Source organism: Hippocampus bargibanti, linkage group LG03, assembly GCF_051943395.1.
Source record: "Hippocampus bargibanti isolate YZ-2025 linkage group LG03, ASM5194339v1, whole genome shotgun sequence".
NCBI classification, from domain to species: Eukaryota; Metazoa; Chordata; class Actinopteri; order Syngnathiformes; family Syngnathidae; genus Hippocampus; species Hippocampus bargibanti.
Genome location: NC_142736.1, coordinates 15,073,853 through 15,099,597, shown reverse-complemented (window position 1 = coordinate 15,099,597; position 25,745 = coordinate 15,073,853). Strand labels below are relative to the sequence as shown.

The following is a 25,745-nucleotide window of genomic DNA, read 5'->3' as shown; positions in this document are numbered from 1 at the left end:
TTAACTCCTGTTTCCTCAAAGAGTTAAATGCTTGCCAAAAATGCAAAAGTTGTGGGTTATGTGCCACTTTCATTCCATGTATGAAAAACTAATGACACTCGAGCAAAGTTCTGTTATTGTTGTCTTTTGAAATCAATTCTCCTTAGCAGAGGGCATGACCCTTTTGTCAGACCACAGTAACTGAAATGTTGGTTTTACTTAAACCTCTGCTTAGAAATGGGCATAAAATATAATACAAATAAATTAAGACAACAATATTAGTGAGGAACGAAAAAAAGATGGGAGCCATAAATCCTGAACTTACAAATAATGAGCTGGTGGCAGGGTTTGTTTCAATCTCACTGTCAGAGAGGGTCCCCCTGGATTGGGCTAAGTGTAAAGCACTTCTTCCACCCAAGCCATCTCCTAATGTGCTGCTCAGTTCACTGTCAGCACCCAGAGTCTCCCCAGAGCTATTGCTCATCTACAGATAAACACACAATAAATCCATAAATATTTTGTCGGTGGCAACTTCTCAATTTATTCGTGCACTTGGTTCGTGTGGCTCCCCCACCTTGAGATATTGCTCTTTTTGTTCACTACTCAAAATGGGATAAATGATTGATTGATCCAAAACCGTCATCAGGATATAAAATGAATGCAGATATACAGTTGAAAGAAAAATTATGCTCTTGTAGTCATCTCCACCAGACCACCACTCGTAGTCATCTACACTAGATGGCCATTCCTCGTTAGAGTAGCAACAGTGTGTAACTTGATCTTTAGATTATGTATTTAATGATGGCCTTAATGGACATCAAGGCTATCAGAGATCTTTGTAACCATCCCAGCTTTATGAAGAATGACAAGTGTTATTTTGTTTGAGGTATAGTTCACATCAGATAACACATTTTCAATTGCAAACTCCAAACTGGTGTGTGTGTGTGTGTGGGAGGGGGGGGGGGGGGTACGTGTGAGCTAATAAATTAGACTCTAGTTTTCCGATTTTTGACTCCAATTATCTCATTAACCTGAGTGTTCACATCCTTTTTTTCCAACCAGTACTGTGGTGTTGAATATAAAAAAAACATAGGAACATATACTGTAATTATGTGGGTTCAAGCTGACTGTGTTTGTCTATAGCTGTGACTTTTTCTTTCAAGTGTATGAAGCAAAGGCAAAAGGCTCTATTTGAGTTGGTCCCGTCCTACCACTGTGCTGGCCTCTGAGTCTTGGCTGGTACTTCTTGTTAAGATAGGAGGTTCAGAACTTGTTACTGACTCTGTGTCACTCTTCTAAAAAGGCAAGGAGGAAAAACAAGACAAAAATCAACAGTCAAGACAGCAGTAGATTTGGAGCAGGCAACTTCACAGATTTCACCAGATAACATTATGTGTTTTTGACCATCCTGGGGTCTATTTATCTAAATTTATGAAAACCGGGCACAAACCGGAGATTAAGAGATGGCACGGAGAGGTCCGAGTACACCATGCACTAACCTGAGATCCAGATGTGACACTGAGACCACTATCAGCACTCATCTGAGATTTATTCTCATCTGCATCAGTCACCTGGGTGCGTTGTTGCTTTGCTCCTTCAGTCCCTGAGGACAAACACAACTATCAGACTATCATTAATGAATGTCTTACAATCTTACCTTCCTGCGAGTCAGATGATTCAAAGCCAGAACTGCACATCAATAACACAAGTACAATTGATAAAGTCTTCACTTAAAATCTTTGGAATACAGCAGTAAATAAATTGCTACTATCAGAACATAATGGTGACCATCATACCTGGTATAAACATTTTTCAGCACTATTCTGCGCAATTGCAGAAAAAAAAGTTTCATTACATTCACCAGGGACATGAATTTCACGGCAATATTGGGATTTCAAAGATCTTTTCAGCACAAAACAAGTGTATAATGTAAATCCTCAAAGACATGTATGCATGGTTTTAGATTTGCTTTCCCGAATTAAAAAAAACTACATGGATGATATTGTTGTGTTAAAACTGTGCAAGGTTACATCAGTGAGCTAGATGGTGAAAACATGTATGTATCCAAATTCTAGGGAAATAGAAGGCAATATGTTGAAATACTAAGTGGTTAAAAAAAAGAATGTGAATCGCATCAAAAAACAGGCAGGACGATTTCAAGTCATTTGTGCTCAATTGTGAATGCGTACCGTTTTGTTGAAATCACTAAAATAATTTAACAAATTATACAGGAACAGGGTTTTCAAAGAAGAAAATATACAGAAACAAGAAACAGTAATTCATGACATAATTGAAATCCCTAAATTGTACAATTATAATTCATGTGAATGGTGAGTGTACAGAAACCGACAAAATCATTCAAGTTTAAATGAAGAAACGTCAGGAGGACCAGACAGTGAAGCAAGAAGGGAGCAAGCCCAAAGTGCAGTAAAATTGCGAAAAACAATCACAAATGAAAACAAAACTGCAAGAGCGTGAAGCAGTGTAACACTTCATCACAGATCGCAACATTAACTCTTGGTCAGCGCTGCCAATGGGGTTTCAAAACACAGACGCAGGCAGTTAGGCATGCCGACAAACTGACAAACAGTCAGTGTAACGAGTCTGTCCACTTCAGTGGAATAAGAGACATTTACAAATAGGTTCAATAACATCTTAAAAATTAAAAAGCAAGACATTGGAGAGATTAAAAGAAGAAAAAGGCAGCGTGTGTACATTTATGCTAATTCTGATACATTGCCTTACATAACCAATGTCATAAATGTTGCTTAAGCCTGTAAACCATGGCATAGAAAGTGTCATTTTTGGGGAAAAAAACACAGGCTGTAATAAGAATTTAAATGTGCCAATTACTGATAACACCAATGTGGTTTACCAAGCCTGATTGTAGACAGTAAACCACAACAACCTGACAAAAACTAGTTTGTAGTGTGTTGAACATGCTGTATAGTGTTGTGCTACCCGATTTCAAAAGTCAATGTGAAATCACACTAACGTTTATGCATCATGTCTCGAGTTCTATTTATATGGCGACCTAAAGACATAGTAGACTAAAAAAGACAGAAAGGGGCGGAAAAAGAGTCAACAACTTGATACCCCAATCTTTTTTGATGTGTGAAGTTTCTTACTCTGTGGTTTTTCCATAGATTTTTGCTTATCCTGGTGCTTGCTCCACAATTCTACCCAAGATGCATTGCAAGCAAGGAGAAAAAGACAGGTAGTCAGAGAGCATGTTGAAAAACTATGTGTGGTGGATGAGCATCGAAAGCAAAATTAAATCAAGTTTAACATAAACTTAAAAAACAAAGTAGCACAGAATTGAATGATCTCAGTAGAATGTTTTGTAATGTTTGCATGTAGCCGCGTAGCAACCTGAAATAATCATGGCTTTTCAAGTTGCGTCCCTTACTGTGAGACAGCTACAATGGTTACATTACAACACACTCGGGAACAACTGGAGAGCCACACCAACGTCGGAATGCGCTCTGTATCACAGCACAGAACAGAGAACATCCTTAATACATTGAAGTGGTTTGGCTGGCCAGTAAAGACATTAGAATGTGACATTATCTAACTGGAGAAGAGCATGGAATGCGGTTCATGGGTTGACAAGCCACAAGATGAAATGGGAGCAGTTGCAAAAGCTGGGGTGCACACTTCACAGCATTCTGTAGAATTGAAGGTGCAACTTCTAATAGGAAGAAAATGGTTGCAAGGTTGAAAGAGATGCCAAGCTACTTGCAGCTTGACTAAGTTATCCGGTACACAGGCCCAGAAAAAAATCCCCCTCCATGAAAAAAAATCAAATTCAAACCAGCCGCTGTATTTGGTGCTTTAGCCATTACTGATTTGAAATATTTCATTTTTGGTCTTAACTGGGACTGTTTCCTGGGAGTTTGTTTCCACAATCCATGCTGAGTGCAAAAAGTACTGCTAGATTCTATGTGTTGTAGGAACCTGCAGTAAAGGCGAAAGCGAGACAATTTTTATCATGATGCCCATATGAGCGATTTACCTTGGCCAGTACTGCAGATTTAGCGATTGTAAAACTAAAAAAAGGAGGCATGCATTCAAGGTGCTTAGAGGCTGACGACAGACCTCTTGAAAGGAGGCAAACTGGGACACAAATGTTCTAGGAAGGTGCGACAAACGCAATCCGAGCAGGGAGACAGAGCTACACACTATTCCAAACATATTTTTGGTTAATCTATTGCACACTTTTATGGTTATTTTATGTTGAAGATTATCTTGATACGTTTCGACAGACGGCATGAATGAAACAAAAATACTTTGCAAAATTGCAAGTGCTTTGAGCACCATTCTCATTCTTAGAATGCCAATTTAAACAGTAATGTCTGGAATATTGTACCTCCGGCACATTTATGATTGTGACTTTCTTGGGAATGGTTCAAGAAGGGAGAGGAATTTGTTCTGATGAACTTTTTCAGGGGATCTCCCTGCGCACATGCAACCAGGCTGCAGTGGTGTACACACCAATCGAGGCAATAAAGTTCTCTTCATTCAGGCTCCGGGTGTCAAAATGGCGGGCTCCTCTGCCCGGTGTGTGATGTGGCAGCTGCAGATGAGGGACGGTCAGAAGACCTTGTGGTCTGGCTGCCTCCATTCGACCGGAAGGACTCTCTTTACTCCCCGGGCTGCCAGCACTATCGGTGGGGCTCCGCTTGCGCTTTTCAGGGTCTAACAAGTTATCAAAATTAAAGGTGCCACAGACCAGATGAAGTTCACCAGAATTAGTGGAACCTTGATTAGTTTAGCTTGTTAGATGAAAGAGTGCTTGACATAAATGCAAGATAAAGCTTTGGACGGTATTTGCGGCATAAGCTCATGCTTTTTCGTCTAAAAAAAAACTTTCAGGTTGAGAAGATTAATTGAATTTACCATTCATTTTGAAGAAGAAAAAATACTACAAAGATTCTGTGTTAAACTCACCTTTGGTTTGGTAATGTGTTCGTGCTATCTCCAATAAGCTAAAGACACTGGCCATTCCTCCGAGGCCTGCGTTTGTGTAGGAATGTTCCAAACTGGATACTGTACATTTCAATATGTCCAACATGCCTTTGTACACCTTTCTGCTCACCTCCTGAAAATAAAGATGATTCATAATAAAAGTGCAAGTAAGTGCCTTTTACCATAACAACAGATAACACATTATTCATTGTGTGAAGTTGTTCTATTTTATGAAGGGTTTCGGGGATAAAATTAAATAATCAAGGTGTAATAATTGCTTTCTCCCTTTATTAAAATCTGACAAACAACAATTTTACAAATAAGGATTTAACAAACAAAGAAAAGTAGTTTAAGTTACAAGTGAACTAACATTAAAATGCCAGTGTTAGTCCAAAGTCCAATGTTAATTACAGGCTCTTGAGGCAGAGCAAATATCTTGGCACACTGAATTTTGTCTCTTTCATAACTTAACTTAATAAACCATATCATGACGGAACCTGAAATTTAAAAAAGGTGTTGTTTTTTTTTAACCCGAGTCGCACTACAAGAGGTAACAAGAAATGGCTGAAAGAATAATCATACCACATCACGAATGATTTCCTGTCTGGAGTCTTCCTCTGACTGGCTCACTCTGTTCAGTTTACTCAGCACGAAGACACGGAGCTGTTCATTCTCCAACAGGCGGCGCACTTTTTTCATGTTGAGCCAGCCGACACCTTGTCCATCCAAGACACTCTGTACAACCTCCTTCAAGAACTGCTGGTTTTCACTGTATTGATAACATAAGCTCAGATGCATTAACCAGTCAAGGATGTTTGAAAACAGACATAAATATAGCATACGGAGCTGTAATATTTCTCTTGAAAAGTTTGCACATTTTAACGAATACCTTGTATTATTGATCCGTCCCTGAGGAGAGGGTGATTCTCTTTTCACTGTCGGGCTGTGTTTGATAACAGAAGACTTCTGGTCCACAAGAGCCCGAGGTGCACGTGCACCTGAAAGTTAAGCAACACAATGAGATCCCCAAACACAACAGATAACCTGCAAATAGGATCACAAAAAAAGAACAATAGGCAAAACTCAAAGGAGGTTTGGGTAGACACGTGTACCAGGAGAGGAACAGTGTTTTTCAGGAGCTCATTTTTTTCAGCCCCCTTTATCACTGTATCAACAGAAACAAAGCAGCCAGTAATCTGCTGTTAACTTTTCAGCCGATGAAATCTGCATCTGCAAGACCAATATTACAACAGGAGAGTTGAAGGGATAACAAACAAGGTTAGAATAGAGGCACACACACACACACACACACACACACACACACACACACACACACACACACACACACACACACACACACACACACACACACACACACACACACACACACACACAAAAAGGAAAGATACATTTTGCTCTGGGTGGTGGCGCAGCATTGAATTGGATCGAATTGTATCAGTAGACCAAAACTATTGTGAAAACAAACTGTCGGTAATTATGTGCCCAACAGAAGAGGAGGACAGATTGCTGCTAAAGTCAATAAATAGAAAACAAAAGAGCACAAACTGACTCAATTGGATTTCTGCAATGTAATTTACATCTTACAAATGGTTGTGTCAATCATGCTTTTAGTACAAACTAGTGCACAAATCAATTGTGAGTCATTATTTATTTGCATACTGTATAACAAAATATTTTAATTGTTTTTAATTATAGATATCATTCTATAAAATAAATATTTTGAGATTAAGTGCTCTTCTGTGATGAATAAATGCATCTGAAATTTGAAGTATGTCGATATCGGGGATATGTGTATGATTTAATCTCCCTAATGTGATTTTAGAGAGTGGAATTTACAAAAGGTGCCAGCAAATGATTCCTCACTATGAGGCCAGACAAAAAGACGACCCACACAAAATCAACTGAACAATAGATAAATAAAACACAAACAGCATTGATTTTGCTGTGGTGTGTATGCATACACAGTATAATACAGTAGTATGATATTATTCAAGTAAATACAACTAACAACTTACCAAGAACTAATTAAATGATTTTTTAAACAACTGTATACTGTTTACCAGCTACATTGCTGTAGTTAGTATAAACAGTATAGCATGATTAGGCCCAATTCCATCAACACAGTAGAAGCAGGGGGGGAAATAGAAACTTGCCAGTAAATGCAGTTATTATTATTCTTTTTTTAATCTATTCTGTTTTTGTTTGGAGCCTGTATCCTGTCGAATAATGTAATACTTCACTTAAATGTTTACATGTATGAAAGGAAAATAGTCTGAGGAAAAATAAAGTGAATCTGTGATGACACACATGGGCGTGGGGGTGAAATGATCAAAGAATGAGGGGAGATGTAGTTGACTGGCTTGGAGAAGCATGCGGCTCACTCGGGGAAAGCGCAGAACCCACCTTCTCCGCTCCCCGGGCCGGCCTCTGTTATTATCTCCATTAGAGAATTTAGCCCAAATACTGCACACAAAACCCAGAATTAGTTGCTGCCACAAGTGGACAGAGACAGAAATACCGGCCCAGTCATAACCAGTCTGAACATCACCCCAACAAACATCAACAACAACAAACATGCATGCATACCAAAGATGACTCCAAACAGAAGAAAAGTAGCAGAACCAAAACAAAAAAGGACATCATTACACATGATGTCCTGATGGTGCTATCACCCCAAAAATTTTTGACACTACAAGTGCACATTGGATGTGTTGTGATAGGTGGATAATAATCTATACAAACCTATAAAATATGCATACATGACTCAAATTGCAATTGACTGCTTCATGGACGATGAAACTAAAAACTATCATCATACGAAGTTTAACTGGATAGTGTACAGTGTTTGCCAGCTATTTGGTGGAGATAGGGCTTGAGCAAATAGCAATAAAATCTACCAAGCCCTAACATGGTTGAGAATGCCCTTATGATGCCACAAGATGGCTTCAAAGCATGCTATGAAGCGCCTCACTTCATTTTAAGACAATGGGCTACATCTCGCGGATAAAAACAGCAAATGGAACGTATGTGAACTTTGTTGGGGCTAACGGAGCAATGCTGTCACTTGCAAAGATGTAGCTGTTGGAGCAATAGAATGCCCTTCACTGAAAACTACATTTCTTGACTAAGTGCTACAGAGTAGCATCACGATGAGGGTTATCTTTATCAAGAAGGTCACCACCAGCAGTCAATACGGAAGGAATGAGAAGTTGTGGATCAACAGCTCACCACTGTGTCTTAGTCGTACACCGATAAACCAAGATAGGTACAGGCCTAATCAGAGGAAGGGGCAAATGCAAAATAACACACCAGACAAAACATGCTCTTGGGTGCATCGGAACAACAAAGAAGAAAATACACCGTAATGAAAAGAAACAGAACATGGCAGCTATTTCACATAAATTGGAGCTATTGAGCAGGTTCCTTTTCTTTTTCTCTCTCTCAGGTAGAAAATCTAACCCCAGTAAAATTCATGTTCTTCTAAAGATTACATCATCTTTGAGACAGACGAGAAAATTATTTTTTTTCCTATCAATATGACAATGCAATGACTATGATATGATCAAATAATCACAAAGCCGAATACAATTCAACTTTTACAATACAGCACATACATAATTTTAAATCTCTGATTCAAATAACCCATTTTCCCCTAACATGGTAATATAATTCAAGCAGGACAATATCATATGACGAAAAAAAGGATGATATGCTTGAAATCGATTCAGAATTCAGTAGCTATATTTTGATGTTTACAAGGGAACACTCAACATTTATTGTTGACGCTTGGGTGTGTGAGTATTTTTTGATGAACAGATATGACAAAAAAAAACGTGTTTTTTTTTTATCCTCAATACACTCCTTTAAAATAGTGCCATAAATGTTTGCAATTAGAAGGGTCGGGGGAGTCAGGCTATAAAAAGAGATTCTTTACAGACCTGCCGGGTCCAGCTCTTCCTCAATGTCAAAATTTAAATACTCTTTTATGAGGGAAAAATTAATTCGGAGGAGAAAGAAAGACCAGAAAAAGTTATTCAAATGGTGAAAAACCTACCCTTTCAAATATGCTCAAGTTTAAAATGCAATGCCTGAGGGAGCCATGATCAAACTATAGCCACACCTATACGAGGGCTGTGTCTTCTTCTTTCCCTTTCGGCTTTTCCCTTCAGGGGTTGCCACAGCGAATCAGTGTCCTCCATCTAACCCGGTTTTGTGCATCCTCTTCTCTCACACCTTCATGTCCTCTTTGACAACATCCATAAACCTCCTCTTTGGTCTTCCGTTCGGTCTCCTACCTGGCAGTTCAAGGCTCAGGATCCTTCTTCCGATATAGTCACTCTCTCTCCTCTGGACATGTCCAAACCATCTCAGTCTGGCCTCTCTGACTTTCTCTCCAAAGCCTCTAATTTTTTTGTTCTTTTGACTTCAAGACGTCGCCGCGAGAGTGGCTGCCTTTCCAGCAGCTCATGTATTTTTGTTTTTCTACTTTCATTCCTTTCATCACTTTGCTGCTGTGAAATGTAAATTTCTCCACTGTGAGACTAATAAAGGCATATCCAATCCAATCCAATAATATGAGTTGTCCCTCTGATATATTCATTCCTGATCCTATCCAACCAGGTCACTCCCAAAGAAAACCTCAATATATCAACATATCTGCTACCTTTAGCTCCACTTCCTGTCTTTTCTTCAGTGGCACTGTCTCCAGTCCAAAAATCATGGCTGGTCCCACCATCGTTGTATACACCTTTCTGTTCGTCCTAGCTGAGACCCTTCTGTCACACATTACACCTGACATTCTTCTCCAGCCGCTCCAGCCTGCCTGGACACGCTTCTTAACCTCTTTTCTACACTCTCCATTGCTCTGGACAGTTGACCCCAAGTACTTAAAATCCTCCGCCATCTTTAGCTCTTCTCCCTGTAACATCACTCTTGTACTTGGATCCCTCCCATTCACACACATATTCCGTCTTGCTGTGACTGATCTTCATTTCTCTCCTGTGCAGGGCATACCTCCACCTCTCTAGTTTCTCGCCCACGTGTTCCCTGCTCTCACTACAGATTACAATGTGTTTGGTTAAAATATTACAGGCTACTATTAGCATTTTACGGTTATCTTTGAAATTGTAAATATGATGAACGGAATTAAATATTTACCTTATTGTGCAACATTGTAACCTAACAATTGGCATGCTCGTTGTGAGAGAGATCACCAAAGAAGCCGGCAAGTTACTCACAGATAATTTAGTCCAAACAATTTGATCTGATACAGAATTATGGGTCTCAGCTCCTTGACACAGAAAATATTTGTGTGCCCCAAATCAGTAAGAGAGACGAAAGACAAGGACTTAGACTGAGCAGCCCAGATTTAAAGGTGTACCACATGCATATTCAAATTTGGCTCAAACAAAGAAATCAGCAGTGGATTGGATCCCGCTCTTCTGATGTCGTCATCCTTCTGGCGGCATGTCGCGGAGATGTCTCAAGTTGCCTTAGCCAAGATAGCGTTGGTTTATGTTGTAACCCTTCACCTCCTTCCTTCAGCCTTGGTCAGGTCGTAACTTTTCCTCTCCTTTGGGTGATACGAATCAGCGGACCCCTCGACTCCCTAGTGCCTGCAAAAATACAACTCCGACACACATTCCACATCTGCTCCCTCATCCATCCACTGAAAACAAAACACCATTGATACTAACCAACTCACTATTTTAATGTTCATCCTACAATTTTTAAAATGGCTAACTAAATGTATTTATTTCCTTCAAATGTCATCTGCAAACATCATTGTCCAAGGAGATTCTTGTCTAACATCGTCTGTCAGCTTGTCCATCACCCATAGCGAATAAGAAGGGACTCCACCAGGGCTCAGAGCTGACCCCTGGTGGAGTCCCTCCTCCACCTTGAATTCCTCCGTCACACCGACAACACACCTCACAACTGTCTTACTACAGTCATGATACATGTCTTGTGCCGCTCTGACATACTTTTCTGTCACTCCAGACTTCCTCATGCAATACCACAGCTCTTCTCTCGGCACCCTGTCATACGCTTTCTCCGGATCTACAAAAACACAGTGCAATTCCTTCTGACCTCTGTACTTCTCTATCAGCATTCTTAAAAAAACACTGCAGCTGTCATACTCTTTTTTTGGCATGAAGCCATACTGCTGCTCACAAATGTTCACTTCTGCTCTTAGTCTAGCTTCAACTACTCTTTCCAATAGTTTCATTGTATGGCTCATCAACTTTATTCCTCAGTAGTTACAACGCTGCACATCTCCCTTGTCCTTAAAAATGGGCCAGAGGTTTGATGTATATTACCCAGCCCTACTGTATTCTTTGAGCATATTAATTATTAAGATCAAATCATTGTTCTGTTAAACATAATCGATTATTTAAGCAATACTAAATGAGGTGGGTTTGGCAAATCGAATATGCTGGTTTAGAAAAAAGTGAAAGAGTCAGAGTGTCTGTGCTACTATACCTTTGAGGCTGGGGAAAGGTGTCGATTTCTCTCTCGCAGCTTTGTTGGGTAGAGCAAGATGGGACAGACTGAAACTGGTGCCATGATTCTTGTAAAGATTACCTAAAAACAATACATAGTCATAGTGTTCAACGATGAAAAAACGTTTTAACCCGTTCCCAATTTATATGATCATTGCTGTGGGAATTGGCAATCTTTGGCAACAGGCAATATGAGGGGGGACTAATGTCCCTTGAACAATTTTCCAGAATTTGAGAAGGCATCGGAAGGTTAGCACATATTTGTTTAAAAAAAAACATTTTTCACCATGTGACTCCACCAGTAAATAGCACAAATTATACTAGTGAAAATATTCTTACTTGCAAAAGACATCAGTCCCCCAAATCCATCATTACTGCTGTTGGAAATGGTTGAATTTGGTGAGCTGTCACCTTCTCCATCAGACTCCCCAGGTAGCCTTAAACTACTCGGCCGCGAAGGACGCTGTACCCTACAAACAAAATAAAAAGATTTTTAAATATCCTCAAGGATACACTAACAATTGCAACATCAAGAGCATATTAAAATATAGAATCAAATCAGAATGGCACACAGCCAACAACTCATTGACACATTGTATGGTTCATTCATGTGTTGAACAATTTTCACACACTTGTTGCCATTGATGTTCTGGATAAATCGAGGGGTGTATGACTCCACTTGCTCTTCTGCATCAGGATCATCTTCAGAGGGGAAGCCATACTGAGGCTCAAAATAAGGGTTATCATATTCTCGTTTTTTAATAGCTGGATCCACCAGGCCAGATTCAACTGCTCTCAAAGACGGTTGGCTGCAAGCTCCGAGGACTGGGTTCTGAGGACCAGAACCAGCTTGTGCCTCACTATCAGGTGCTTCTCTTTCTTCCTGTTAAAAAAAAAAAAGATTGCAAAAATGCATTGAATGGAAAAATGCACATTATGGGGATTTTTTTAAAACATTTTTGTATGTATTCATTAATTTTTATAATCACCATGATAGACCTTTAAAAATGTAATTACTGGATAAGTGGTAGCACAAATACTATATAGGAATGTCAAATTGTAGAGATGACATACATGGTTGACGCCCTGCATTATTGTGCTCGGACTGGAGCTTGCAGTTGTACTGGAACTTGAGCGAAGGGGCTGTCCATCACAAGGCACATCCCCGCCGGATGGACCTTGTGAACTTTCCCTTAAGTTGTGAAATTCTTGAAATTCCACCTCACTTGCATCTCCGAGAGCAGCATGGGTATGTGGTTGGAGGCCTAAAGTGTCAATTAAAAAAAAGGGGGGGGGGGGATAAAATCAGGTTACTTCCAAACTAATTGCTGGAAATCTGACGGATGAAGTTATAAAATTCTTCAAAGTAAACAGGTTCAAGCTTTTGATTTATTTCTGAGTTCAAAAAAAACATACTTGGTGTTTCTCCCTGAATATCTCCTTGAATCATCTCAATCACAAGGTCTCCAAGTGATGAATAGGATGAACTGGAGTCATCATATGCCTCACTGTCACTACCACTGTGGAAAGAAATACAACATTCTCTTATTAAAGCAGGTTATTAAAACCAAATTGCATACATGTTGTCTCTGAATTAAAAAAAACTCAACATTGTCCCAAGGAAAGTCAAAAATTGATGTTCTCATCTTCACCTGTCTGTGGGGTCAGAGTCATTACTTTCATCCTCAAATGGACTCGCCATAGCCTCAACCAGCTGTGAGCCCCCATCAAAGACTCTGTAAAGTACTGGCTGTAGCTGATGAGCATACCACTTGGGTTTATCACCAATTAAAGACGGGTCAAAAACATCTGAAACCAAAGCGTGTGCAGTGTACAGTTAAAGGTCTTTTAAACACAATGAGAGGTTACAACAAGAAACAAGATATTCAACTGTAAAGATCTTACTATTATGTATTCTCTGAAAGGCTACATTTGTGGGATTGAGAGCCCATTCTCCATAGAACTCCACCGCCTGGGTATGGGAAAGCTTATCAGCAAAAGAAGATCGCCTTGGTCGAGAGGCAAGAAAAGACGATGACTGAAAAGCCACCACAGGACGGGGGAAGAGGCGCAAGGTCCGTGTGTGCATTTGAAAACCATGGAGAACATTTTGAGAGTTGAAGAACCGTACCATGGCCACCCTGTTAAGTAATATAAAATGTTTGGATTACATCTCTTTCATTCAAAATGAAGCAGATACTGTAGCATGAAATATTGGTCAAGATGGGAATAAAATGATCAAATACGTATGTGACACAATCATCAGTGAAACAAAAGGCTTGCCTTGTGGCTACATCCACAGAATCAACATCATTTCCATAAATGAGCGGGTTAAACTCAGTGGATGATGGTGAGGCTTTATCACGTCCAGGAGGAAGCAGGGGCATTTCCTGACCCTCCTGGAACTTCTCAAGGTTCAAAATGGGCTGGGTGTTCAAACTCATGCTCGCCAAGGCCTGGAACAAGTAATAGAGGAATAAAGAGTGAGAAAATAATACATTGTAGTTTCATGAGCCACTCTCACCTTAGGCATCAACATAATGATAGTTACTCCACAACAATCTACACACTACAAAAGGAAATCTATTCAATTGAGAAACTAATAAAACACGAGACAGGAATGGATGGATATTGTAAAATTGCTTTTACTTACAAAAGGAAATATTTGGGACACCAAATAATAAAATCCCTTCAATGTACCAGACTGTTTTGGGAAATATTTGTAATCGTATGTTACGCAGGAGCATGTTGATGCCTGTAGTGGGTGTGTCATTGCCAGGGAGGAGGAATACAGAATGTACTGAATATCTTGCTGCAGAGTTCTCAGTGTTTAGCTAAGCAAAATGAAACATTTAGTTACCAGATCTGGTGAAATTTATTTGTTAAAATGTATCTGCTTCACCTTTGCTGCTTTTGATTACCAGGAAACTCACTGATGCAAGAATCATATCATAGCATATTCAGTCATGCTCAAGCCAGAGCGAAGCAGCACGTTAAGGGGTTCATAAAACATTGGGAGACACTGTTATGCATATAATTCAATTCTTGAGAAAAGAGAAAAGTAATTTGTCATGAGCAAAGTAAGGTGAAAGAGGATGCAGGGGCATTCCACAGGAGAATAAATGAATAACCTTATTTTCACAGGAGAAGATCTGCTTTGTGGTGATCATGGTCAACCTAACCAGACACTAGGAGAGAGATGTTGGGAGAATCATAAGAAGGCCTGAGGTGGTGTCACTGGAACAGCACATGACAAAACCATGGCCCTTTGTATTTCTTTTCAATGTTAAGATTCAGAAATAAAACGCTGTGTTTTGGGATTTTTTTTGTGTGTTTCGGTCACAAAAACACTAGCGTAATTTCACAACTGTAGTGTGCATGGGAATAAAACTACATTAAGGTCATAAAATTATTGTAATGCCTTAAGTGATTGCTGCTGTCCGTTTCAAGACACAGGGAGTTAGTGTTTAACACAAAAATTGGCAAATGGGTACAAGGTTTTAACATGTGACCATTATTGCCCAAGATGCATTGACTGCCATTGTCGCTGTGCTAAAAAGACCACCCATGCATCTAATTCTCAGAATGCACAAAACCACAACAGCTGTGGGAATGGCCACTGGCGAAAAATACCTTGTTACGCTTCGGATGCATAAATACAGGAAAATGCCAGTGTGGAAGGACCTACAGTATATTAATGACGAAATGGAATGGCCTAGTGATTATCATGTGAAGATGACAGTGATGATACACCACCAGATCGTTTCAGAAAACCTGGTGATACTTGCAAAAGTAAAGCTCATCAATGGTTACCCTGATTTCATGTTCTCAAAATAGATGTAAGACCTGTTATAACTGTAAAACTTTAAAGATTCTCATCTGAAATAAAAATGTTGAAGTTTGCGGTGTAAGTACCGGTATTTAAGTCGACTTCATATCAAGAGCTACTGTACTTTTGATTTGATGCCCCTTTACAAAATCTCTAATCATGTGAATTCCTGCACACAAATAGCTTAAACTGGTAAACACAGAGGCTTCACGCACCTCCTGACACGAATCACACATTCACACAAAAGGAAACAACGAGGAAAAACGCAAAGCCATCAAACTGGCTCTGATTCAAAGTACATCGCTGGTGTCAGGCCAAAACCCCCTACATCATAATATGGTAAAGTTCACATTTTTTCACAAATCTATATTTTATATATATTGGTCAGTCCATAATATATGTGTCAGACCTTTGTTAACAATTGCCTGATCTCCTTGATGTAATATTAATGCGCCATTGTTTCTTCTTTTGTTTTTTTTTTTTCTGCCGAAAGTGTGATGATTTTCGAGGTATAAGGATTCTGTCAAATTCCAGTGGCATAAAGTATACAATACTCATGACTATGTTTGACAAGATCAGGCTCCAGAAGGTTTTACTGAAAACTGAAATTACTTAAATAAAACTGAAAAAAGCTTGAACGGAACCTGCACCTGTTGTTTTTTTGTTTTGTTATGGGAGAGGACATATTTACCTCGCATATCCTGCAAGATGGAGGTCAGTAAGAACTGTCTTAAAGGGGATAAAGTTCTGAATAATTAATTCCACATAATTTTCAAGAATTCATTAAGTTAGAATAAAGAGTAAACTATTCTAACCTGTTAACATCACTTTCAATGTGATTGTTCCAAACAAAGCTATTTCAGTTGCCATGACTGTTCAAAAGAAAAAAAAAACAATGTGAAAGGAACATTGTGTGTGTGTTAATCTAATTATGTATTCAAAATGAAGAACTGTGAATACCAAGTGTCTAATTCCATGAATCAGAACCAAATTCTGATGAGGTCTGTTAGAGGCGTTACAAGGATAATGTGTCACAACCACTCTCAACAACAAAAGTCTAGATTGTTTTTTCCTCGGATAACAGGGTATTAGGAACTGATTTTACCTTCAAGAGCTACAGCATGCAAAGAAAACAGAAAAAGAGCAGAAAACAATGTGTTTGTTTGTAAGTGCACAACAAAATCCGTTTTCATTGCTTGCACAAGCAAAAAAAATACATACAAGTCTGTTGGAGTAGGAAGCCCCTACCCTTCACAAGGCTGGAAAAGATTGTTTTTTAATATTGACTTATATATTAAAAAACCTATTAAGTGCAGGGCGATGAAAAACAACAATGACCGGGTCATAAGAAACAGAATTGTAGAAAGTCACGGCATGTACACGTCTACACTACTACTGGTAGGTTATTGGCCCAAAAAAGTACACAATACGCATACAGTACCTGCTTCAGATGTTTCTTGAGCTCGCCAGCTTCAGGCTCTGGAAGAGGTGGTAGAATCTCAGCATTTGTCGGTGCTTTCACCTGAAAGACAGTTGCAGTTGCTGCAATCCCATTTATTTTGATTGTTTTAAGGCACAATGTTGGAAGGTAACAAAAAAAATCTGTATTGTTGTTGTAGTTACCTTGCTGCTGTCTAGATCTACAAGCCACACATCATCTGGAATTCTGAAGTCTGATTTGTAAAGGAAAAAGCTAGCCGGTACACCGATGATGTAGGGAGTAGGTGCAAGAAGAAGCTGTGCAGCAGCCGAATAGAGTAAAGAATCCGTTAACATAATTAACATACATCAATGGTGTTATACTATTCGTTCTACCTGTTCAGCTGAGGCCATGCATGTTGGCAACAAGGGAATGACAGGGAACATGTACTCCAGAGGATAGATCATGGCCACAAACGCCATTACACTCATGGATAAAGCATTATAATCTCTTGACTGGAGAATGACCTGCAGAAAAGAAACAAATAAACAAAAACAGTAATGGTGAAAAGTAAACACAAATTGTGAGCTCTGCATCAATACGTCATGGTCTTGTTTGATAAAACTTAATACAAAAGTATGGCACGCATCTTTGAAAATGCTGGACTAACTAGTGATGGTCTGCTCTTACCTTGTGCTCCAGCAAGACACACGATAGAACCTGCAGACAGGCATCCACACCCAGTAACTCTAAAGGCAAGTGCAACGGAAAATCGACCATCGAGAAGCGGGAGTTGTCAGGCAGTGCAAAGGTGAGGGGCCGTTTCATTTCACTGGGCAGAACTTCCACATCCACACGCCTCTGGCTTGCAACCGGTACGGGTGAACGTTGCAAACGGTATATCCAGGATTCAATGTCCCGAAGGTCATCCAACAGATGGCTTCCCTTCTCTTCAACAGACAGAGCCCCAGTGAACACCCGCCACATGGTGTCTCTGTGGAGGACATGAAACGAATCAACATCTGAACAGAAAGAACATCTCTTTTGTGGTTAGGGTTGGTACGGTTTTGAAACATTGACAAAGATTTCCCATGCTTGGTATGCCTGATGGAGAAACTGAAGATGCACAGAATTTTACTGATTAATCATCATTAACAGCATGCATACGTGTGTAGCAGATATATGAAGACAATGTCATTAGGCACTTTCGAGCATGATGGTGATTGTTTCTGTGGCAGAGAGAGGAAAGGCCATTAGCTTCACCAAAGACAACCAGAGACCTCAATCTGTTAGTGGAACTACCGAGGAGAAAAAAAAATACAGCCACAATATGATTTTCTCTTTTTATCTCATGACATCCAACTATGCCAAACAGAACAATGATCCATCCTTTGGATTATGTAGCTAAAGTCGTCACACATGTACAGAGTAAGCCTTTGTGTAAATATGGTATAACAACAGGCAGGTGTGTTGCCCGGTCACCACACATGTATGATCTTGATGCACTAGGCAGTTGCGATAGAATAAATGCTAGATGAAGTAATAGCAACAGGCTTTGACAGTGTTGCAAGAATACAAAAGAATAAGAGTAAATTCTGTTTTGAAATGGACATGGAAGTCATTCATGATTGGAAAACATTTTGTGGAAATCAATATGACGCAGAAATCAAACATTTCTCACCTCTGGAATGTATGGGGGATTCCAGCACGCTGTGTTAGCCTCTGACTGCAGCAGTCTACCATCCTCTTAAGAATATATAAGCATTCTCTGAAGGTGGAGAAGAAGGGGTAGTGACTAAGTATACATAATGAGGTCAAGGTACTGTTGCGATTCCTGGTGGCCATCTTTGCGGCATTTTGCTTGATCTGTGCAGGTTTTCCAGCATTAAGCTCACTAACTCGTGGTTCAATGTCCTCCCCAGAAGTGGAAAGGGGAGCCGAGTCAGCTTTGTTGGATGGGGACAACCCAGAAGACTGGCCTGCAGGGCTCCCGTCAGATCCCTCACTCGTGGTGTCCCCTTCTTGTGTCACGTTCTCTGTATGGCCACTGTTGTTGTCTGTGCGAGTACGATGATGCCCGCGCTGAAAAGATCGGTAGAAGTTGACACAGATTCCGTATCGAGTAATTCCTGAGTCCTTGTCAGTCAGTGTAAAAACAAACGAAGAATCATCACGAAGGCTAACCCTACGCTGACGTATACTAAGGCAGCCTTCTGGTTGGCAAAAGAAGACAACATCTGGTGGGAGTGGAAAGTATTGGTGGTCTTCCAGTGGATATCGGCGGAGAAGCTGAGGGGTCTGGGCCACACTGTCACTACTTGGTTGCCTACAAGGTAAATGGAGACACAGACGATTTGAAATGGATCATAATAATTGTGGGACATGATTACTGAACTTCACCCTTTAAATATTGAATTGATCCAATTTACACGACAAGACCAAAAATGAAACAATATTTATAAGAAAATGTATTCAAAATGTGATCATGTCTTGTAAATTATTCTTGTTTAATATCAGTGACGAATATTTAGATTTTTTTTATGATAGTCTAAAAGATTTCTTAAAACTAATTAATAAACAAAAGGCAAAGAAACTTCTTACCTTGCACCAACCACCACCAAGTAGTCAAGGAGTCGTGAGCACGGTTTCTTTTTCTCCATATTGGATCAACCACGTCTTGTATTTCACGTCATTCGAGATGAATGTTCACTTGTTTGATATGAATTTCAATCCAAGATGGGAAATTTCAATTGTATTATGTGAAAATATGCCGTTATGATCATTTTGAAGGTTCTGGAATTTGTTGGTTGAACCTGAAACATAAAAGGGTTAAAATGACTGGAGCTATTTTGGTTTCCATTGCCCACACCATAAAAATAATTGAGAAGAGTACTAACTTAAAAACTAACAACACATCACAATGTGCACAAGAAACAAGGGCAGCAACCCAACACAGACGCAAATAGAGGCCTGGCAAAAGAGGCCACGGGTTGGATATGAAGAAAGAAAAAATCTGAATTGTGCTAATCATGCCGCACGGGAAAAAAAAATTGATGCGAGTTGCATACATGCAAAAAAAAAAAACAATAATAATAATATCATAATAATAAACAGAATTGAGCTGCTGTGTGAACATCACTTTAGAAAGAGGCCTTTGTGGAGTGTGTACTCCCTTTAAATAAACAAATAAATAAACAAATAAATAAATAAATAAATAAATAAATAAATAAATAAAGAGAAACACGTAACAATCAATGGATTACTGAGACCGGGCAGCCTCTAAATTGTAAAATTATTTGAATTATATGTAATGTGTTGTACACAAATTAACCTTTGTGTTTCTTTCACAACAGAAGTTATCTTTGTTAAACACATTTTACTCGGGCAGCTGTACAAACAAGTCTACATGGCTATCTGCAACTGATTGCAGCAGTCATTGCTAAACTATAAAGAAATGTGGACAACTGAAGTCTACCTAATTATATACTATATCACATATTGGCAGTACAAAGTGTGTACACAATGTCCCAAGTAAAATTCAAACAGATTTTTAAAAGAGAGACATCGCACGATATAAGGCACGGAAATGACAAGACATAGAGGGGGAGAAAAACATAGGCAAACAGACAACAGGCTTACTCACCCATTCCAGTGAATTATGCTACTCAGTGGGCGTGGCATTCTCTGACTGAGGTCCCTGGAGCGGATCAACAGGTGACTGTGTCAGTTAATCTTGTGCGGTGGAGGGTACGTATTTTAATTCCACGCTGGAAAAAAAGTAAGTACAGTTGCTAGTCTGTGACTGTTGAGGTGCCCTTCGGCGAAGCATCGACACACACCTCACCAGCTTAAGTGGTGCAACATTCTCTCACTCCATGAATGAGAGCGTGAGAGTGAGAGAGCGAGAGCGAGAGAGAAGAAATAGATATGGGTGGCGGTGGGGGGATTGTGTTCTGTGTGCGGTAGGGTTCACTGTTTCTTCATTACACCGTACACACCAAGGCAAGCCGTTATTACCACAAGTCTGCCTGGCTTTTCAGCCCAAATCCGTAATCAATTTTGTTTACCTCTTAACCAATTTCGAATGAATTACGTATTATACTTTTGCTGACAAAAATGTCACAGCCCCGACCCCACAAATTAAATACAAGAATAATAATAATAATCATACTTACATGAAAACAATTACAAACGCATATATATATATATATACCTATATATACATACATATATATACCATATATATACATACATATATATACATATACATATATATACATATACATATATATATATATATATATATATATATATATATATATATATATATATATATATATATATATATATATATATATATATATATATATATATATATATATATATATATATATACAGTAAAGTCTCGTTATATCGATATTCAAGGGAGTCCGAAAAAATATCGATATAACCGGGACTATCGATATGTCCGACCCTGTTTGCATGTAATTTTCTCCGTGCGTGCATAGAAATAGTATCGATATAACCGGGACTATCGATATAACGAGACTTTACTGTATATACACCTATATATACATATATACATACATATATATATATATATATATATATATATACACGTGTATATACATATACATATACATATACATATACATATACATATACACATATATATAATAATAATAATAATAATAATACATTTCATTTAGAAGCGCCTTTCAAAACTCTCAAGGTCACTTGTGAGCAGCGGCAGCGACATATACATATTATATACATACGTACATACATACACACACATATATATACAGTAAAGTCTCGTTATATCGATATCGGATATATCGATAGTCCCGGTTATATCGATACTATTTCTATGCACGCACGGAGAAAATTACATGCAAACAGGGTCGGATATATCGATAGTCCCGGTTATATCGATATTTTTTCGGACTCCCTTGAATATCGATATGAGACTTTACTGTATATATACAGTAAAGTCTCGTTATAGTACCGATAGTACCGCTTATTACGAGACTATTTTCGTTTCCCTTGCACATTTCTAGTACCGTTTAGTATGATACCCGGTTATTACGATAATCCGGTTATTACGGTGCTCCTTTTCATCCCCCGCTGGCCATTTTTGTTGTTTATATCGATATATCCGTCGCGCCATTGGTCAACTTGGTCACGTGTCTTGTTACGTGAGCCGCCATCGGTCGCGCCATTGGTCAACTTGGTCACATGAGCCGCCATCGGTCGCGCTATTGGTCGACTTGGCCGTGTGACTTTGTCACGTGACACGCCATCGGTCGCGCCATTGGTCAACTTGGTCACGTGTCTTGGTTACGTGTCACGCCATCAGTCGCGCCATTGGTCGACTTGGTCAGGTGACTTGGTTACGTGCCCAGCACCCGTGTAGCAGAGCCATTTTCATTTTCAGACGCTAGCTCGTGTGTAGCAGACGAGATTGAAGTGTTTGTGTTAAAAGGTAAAAATGGGAAGCAGAAGAAAATTGATGACTTTTTAAAATTGTATACATAATACAGTAAGATGTAAGCGTTGCAGTTTCCCTGTTGTGTTATGTACATGCCCACTGTACCTTACATGAATGCAATCGTTTTTTGCAACAATGTTTCTTGTTTTGTCTGCTGAAGCGCGATGATTTTGAAAATTATTAACATTCCATACTGTGTATTAAAGGACAGCCGATGTCACTTTTTATTCAAATGCAAATAAAAATGACTTCACGCCAAGACGTCTTGCATTGCTTGTGAATCCAAACAATGGCTTCAGATTCGGATAATATGCTTTCTTGTTACACATCCAGTTATGAATATGTTTCAAATACACTGTAGTTCTGAAGATTAAAGCATACGTGTTTACAATCATTAAAGAATTATATGTGCCATTTTGAGGCAACATTGGAGGAACATCTCTCACCCAAAAAAAAGGGAGCTAATGGCCAGCTCCGTTTCTTATATGGCGCTTGGCTGCCCTCTTTTGGCGGCTTTTGTTTAATGCAGTTCGGCGCAGGATCGGATATATCGATAGTCCCGGTTATATCGATATTTTTTCGGACTCCCTTGAATATCGATATAACGAGACTTTACTGTATATATATATATATATATATACAGTATATATATATACAGTAAAGTCTCGTTATATCGATATCGGTTATAACGATAGTACCGCTTATTACGATATTATTTTCATTTCCCTTGCACATTTCTAGTCTTTTTATGTATAATTTGTACCGTTTAGTACGATACCCGGTTGTTACGATGATCCGGTTATTACGGTGCTCCTTTTCATCCCCCGCCGGCCATTTTTGTTGTTTACATCGATATATCCGTTGCGCCATTGGTCAACTTGGTCACGTGTCTTGTTACGTGAGCAGCTCTCCCGAGCAGACGCCATTTTCAGACGGCAGCTCGTGTGTATCAGACGGCTGCTCGTGCGTCTTCAACAATGGACTGTTTTGGGTGCCATCAGAGCAATTTCCAAAGCTTGGAGCACGGTGTCCGAAAACACCATCAAGAACTGCTTCCGTCACTGCAAATTTGAAAATCCAGGGTGCAGTGAGGAAACATCTGCAGCTAACGAAGAGGATGACGACAACATTCCTCTTGCAGTGTTGGCTGAAAAGCTAAAAGTCGCCGACATTGCATCGTATGTCGCAGTCGACAAAGACATTGCGACATTCCCAAGCTCATCAGATGCGGATATCGCAGCGGAGGTCAAAGCCAAATATGCCACAGGAGATTCCCGTGATGATGATGATGCTGATGACGATGAAGAAGAAGCGACTGAATGCACACCTTTAGCAACTTCGACAAAAGCGTTGCAAGGGGTTGCGGACACGCGATCTTTCTTTGAATCCGTAGAAAATGCATCCGGTTTTTTAGAAACGTTAAACAAGATGGAAGTGTTCATATTAAAATATAAAAATGGGAAGCAGAAGAAGATTGATGACTTTTTTAAATAGCTTACATACATACTAATTGCAGTGTTATGTACATGTACTGTTACATGAATGCAAGCGTTTTTTGCAACAATGTTTGTTGTTTTGTCTGCTGAAGCGTCATGATTTTGAAAATGACTGTACATTCTATACTGTGCATTAAAGGGCAACCAACATCACTTTTTGTGTTTCTTGAGTCAGTCAAAAAGCTGTTGTAACGTCACAGCTGCGCGCCGGCATTCTATTCAGCCACTCTCGAACGTCACGTAAGTTATGTAAACGTTGCAGTTTTGGTTTTTCATCCATGTACAGTATTTAATTGTGTTGCATCCAGATATCTTTATTGTTTGCAACAATCACTGTTTTTCATATGATTGTACATGCTGGCGTTCGTGGCTTCGTGTGAATAGAACTTGACGATTTAGCATTGGTTGGTTGCATTTTTGAAAGGAAATAGTCATTAAAAGGTGTAAAGACGTTTTTATTTTATGCACAACTTTATTTTTCACTTCACTACTGTACAAAAAACATGTTAGATACGCAATCCATGAACCCAATGATGAAATTACATGCCATAACAAAGATGCCGCATTTACGCACCCCCCCCCCCCCCACAGGATCGGATATATCGATAGTCCCGGTTATATCGATATTTTTTCGGATTCCCTTGCGTATCGATATAACGAGACTTTACTGTATATATATATATATATATATATATATATATATATATATATATATATATATATATATATATATATATATATATATATATATATGGGGCGGCCCGGTAGTCGAGTGGTTAGCACACCGGCTTCACAGTGCAGGTCGCCGGTTCGCGCCCCGGTCCGGCCTCCCTGTGTGGAGTTTGCATGTTCCCCCCGGGCCCGCGTGGGTTTTCTCCGGGTCCTCCGGTTTCCTCCCACACTCCAAAATCATGCATGGCAGGCAGATTGACCACTCCAAATTGTCCCTAGGTGTGAGTGTGAGACTGACTGTTGTACGTCTTTGTGTGCCCTGCGATTGGCTGGCAATCAATTCAGGGTGTCCCCCACCTCGTGCCCGAAGATAGGCTCCAGCAACCCCCGCGACCCTAATGAGGAATACATATATACATACATACACACACACACACACACACACACACACACACACACACACACACACACACACACACACACACACACACACACACACACAAAATATATATATATATATATATATATATATATATATATATATATATATATATATATATATATATATATATATATATATATATATATATATATATATATATATATATATATATATACACACACACACATACACGTAGACACATACATACATACATTTAAAGGACAACCGACGTCTCCGGACAAGTTGTGTCCATAATTTGTAAAATCGCTTCAAATGACTTCTACTGAGCGTATTTTACAAAGATTCCACCACATATAGCTATATTTTACGTTTTAAGACTCGCGCTGAATATTCCGGAAGTCTTGTTTTTGAGTTGGTGACGAGTCCTCACCCTACGTCACTGAAGGAGCGCCCCTCACCGACAAATGACATATCTTGCATCACCTTAAAGCATTTTGCGGTACTTTGTTTGGTCTGAAAACTTCGTGTTGATGGCGAAATTAGAAGGAAAACACATAAATAACGCGATGGTGAATCGTTGTGTGTTGCACCAAGACTTCTACAGTGTATTTGATGTTCGCTTAAAAAAACGTCCCAGGAGACACTTTACACGGAGCTTTGTCACCTTCTTTTGCCTTTTTTGGGTACTGTGAGTAGTAAGAGTTTGTCACTACATTTCTCTGCAGATGCATCAAAATTACCGGAATAAATTATTTAATCGATTGCAAACATGTATGCTTTCCTCTTCAGAACTATTTGAATCATATTCATAACTGGATGAGTAACAAGAAAGCATCTTTTACGAATCTGAAGCCATTGTTTCGATTCTCCAGCAAGGCAAGACGTCTTGGGGTGACACCACGAACAAGTGGGCGGGACCTTCTGAAACTGGCCACTTCCGGGTTCTATTTGAAGTAGTTTTTG

At 39.4% G+C, this 25,745-nt stretch overlaps 1 protein-coding gene across 23 annotated transcripts in view; it reads right to left on the bottom strand.

Moving 5' to 3' along the window:
• The window catches only part of madd (MAP-kinase activating death domain), a 43,997-nt gene that overhangs the window by 16,501 nt on the left and 1,751 nt on the right, over positions 1-25,745 (bottom strand). For 6 of the 23 annotated variants that reach the window (XR_016114454.1, XM_088992166.1, XM_088992179.1 and 3 more), the window contains exons 2-26: positions 20,364-20,487; positions 19,322-19,533; positions 18,402-19,046; positions 17,411-17,714; positions 17,116-17,247; positions 16,924-17,037; positions 16,742-16,822; positions 14,603-14,659; positions 13,755-13,927; positions 13,377-13,612; positions 13,124-13,280; positions 12,888-12,991; positions 12,546-12,736; positions 12,104-12,354; positions 11,811-11,941; positions 11,452-11,553; positions 8,907-8,948; positions 5,837-5,945; positions 5,530-5,716; positions 4,930-5,080; positions 4,474-4,677; positions 3,108-3,158; positions 1,479-1,582; positions 1,191-1,274; positions 305-463 (exon numbers count right to left, since the gene is read on the bottom strand). Coding sequence is in view for 22 of the 23 variants with exons in the window: in XM_088992166.1 (XP_088848292.1) it covers positions 305-463; positions 1,191-1,274; positions 1,479-1,582; positions 3,108-3,158; positions 4,474-4,677; positions 4,930-5,080; positions 5,530-5,716; positions 5,837-5,945; positions 8,907-8,948; positions 11,452-11,553; positions 11,811-11,941; positions 12,104-12,354; positions 12,546-12,736; positions 12,888-12,991; positions 13,124-13,280; positions 13,377-13,612; positions 13,755-13,927; positions 14,603-14,659; positions 16,742-16,822; positions 16,924-17,037; positions 17,116-17,247; positions 17,411-17,714; positions 18,402-19,046; positions 19,322-19,380 (3,828 nt within the window). In the remaining variant the exon portion in view is untranslated. Of the gene's footprint in view, positions 1-304; positions 464-1,190; positions 1,275-1,478; positions 1,583-3,107; positions 3,159-4,473; positions 4,678-4,929; positions 5,081-5,529; positions 5,717-5,836; positions 5,946-7,371; positions 7,432-8,906; positions 8,949-11,451; positions 11,554-11,810; positions 11,942-12,103; positions 12,355-12,545; positions 12,737-12,887; positions 12,992-13,123; positions 13,281-13,376; positions 13,613-13,754; positions 13,928-14,602; positions 14,660-16,741; positions 16,823-16,923; positions 17,038-17,115; positions 17,248-17,410; positions 17,715-18,401; positions 19,047-19,321; positions 19,534-20,363; positions 20,488-25,745 lie in introns of all 23 variants that reach the window. The other 17 variants (XM_088992174.1, XM_088992186.1, XM_088992184.1 and 14 more) reach the window with 10 other exon arrangements.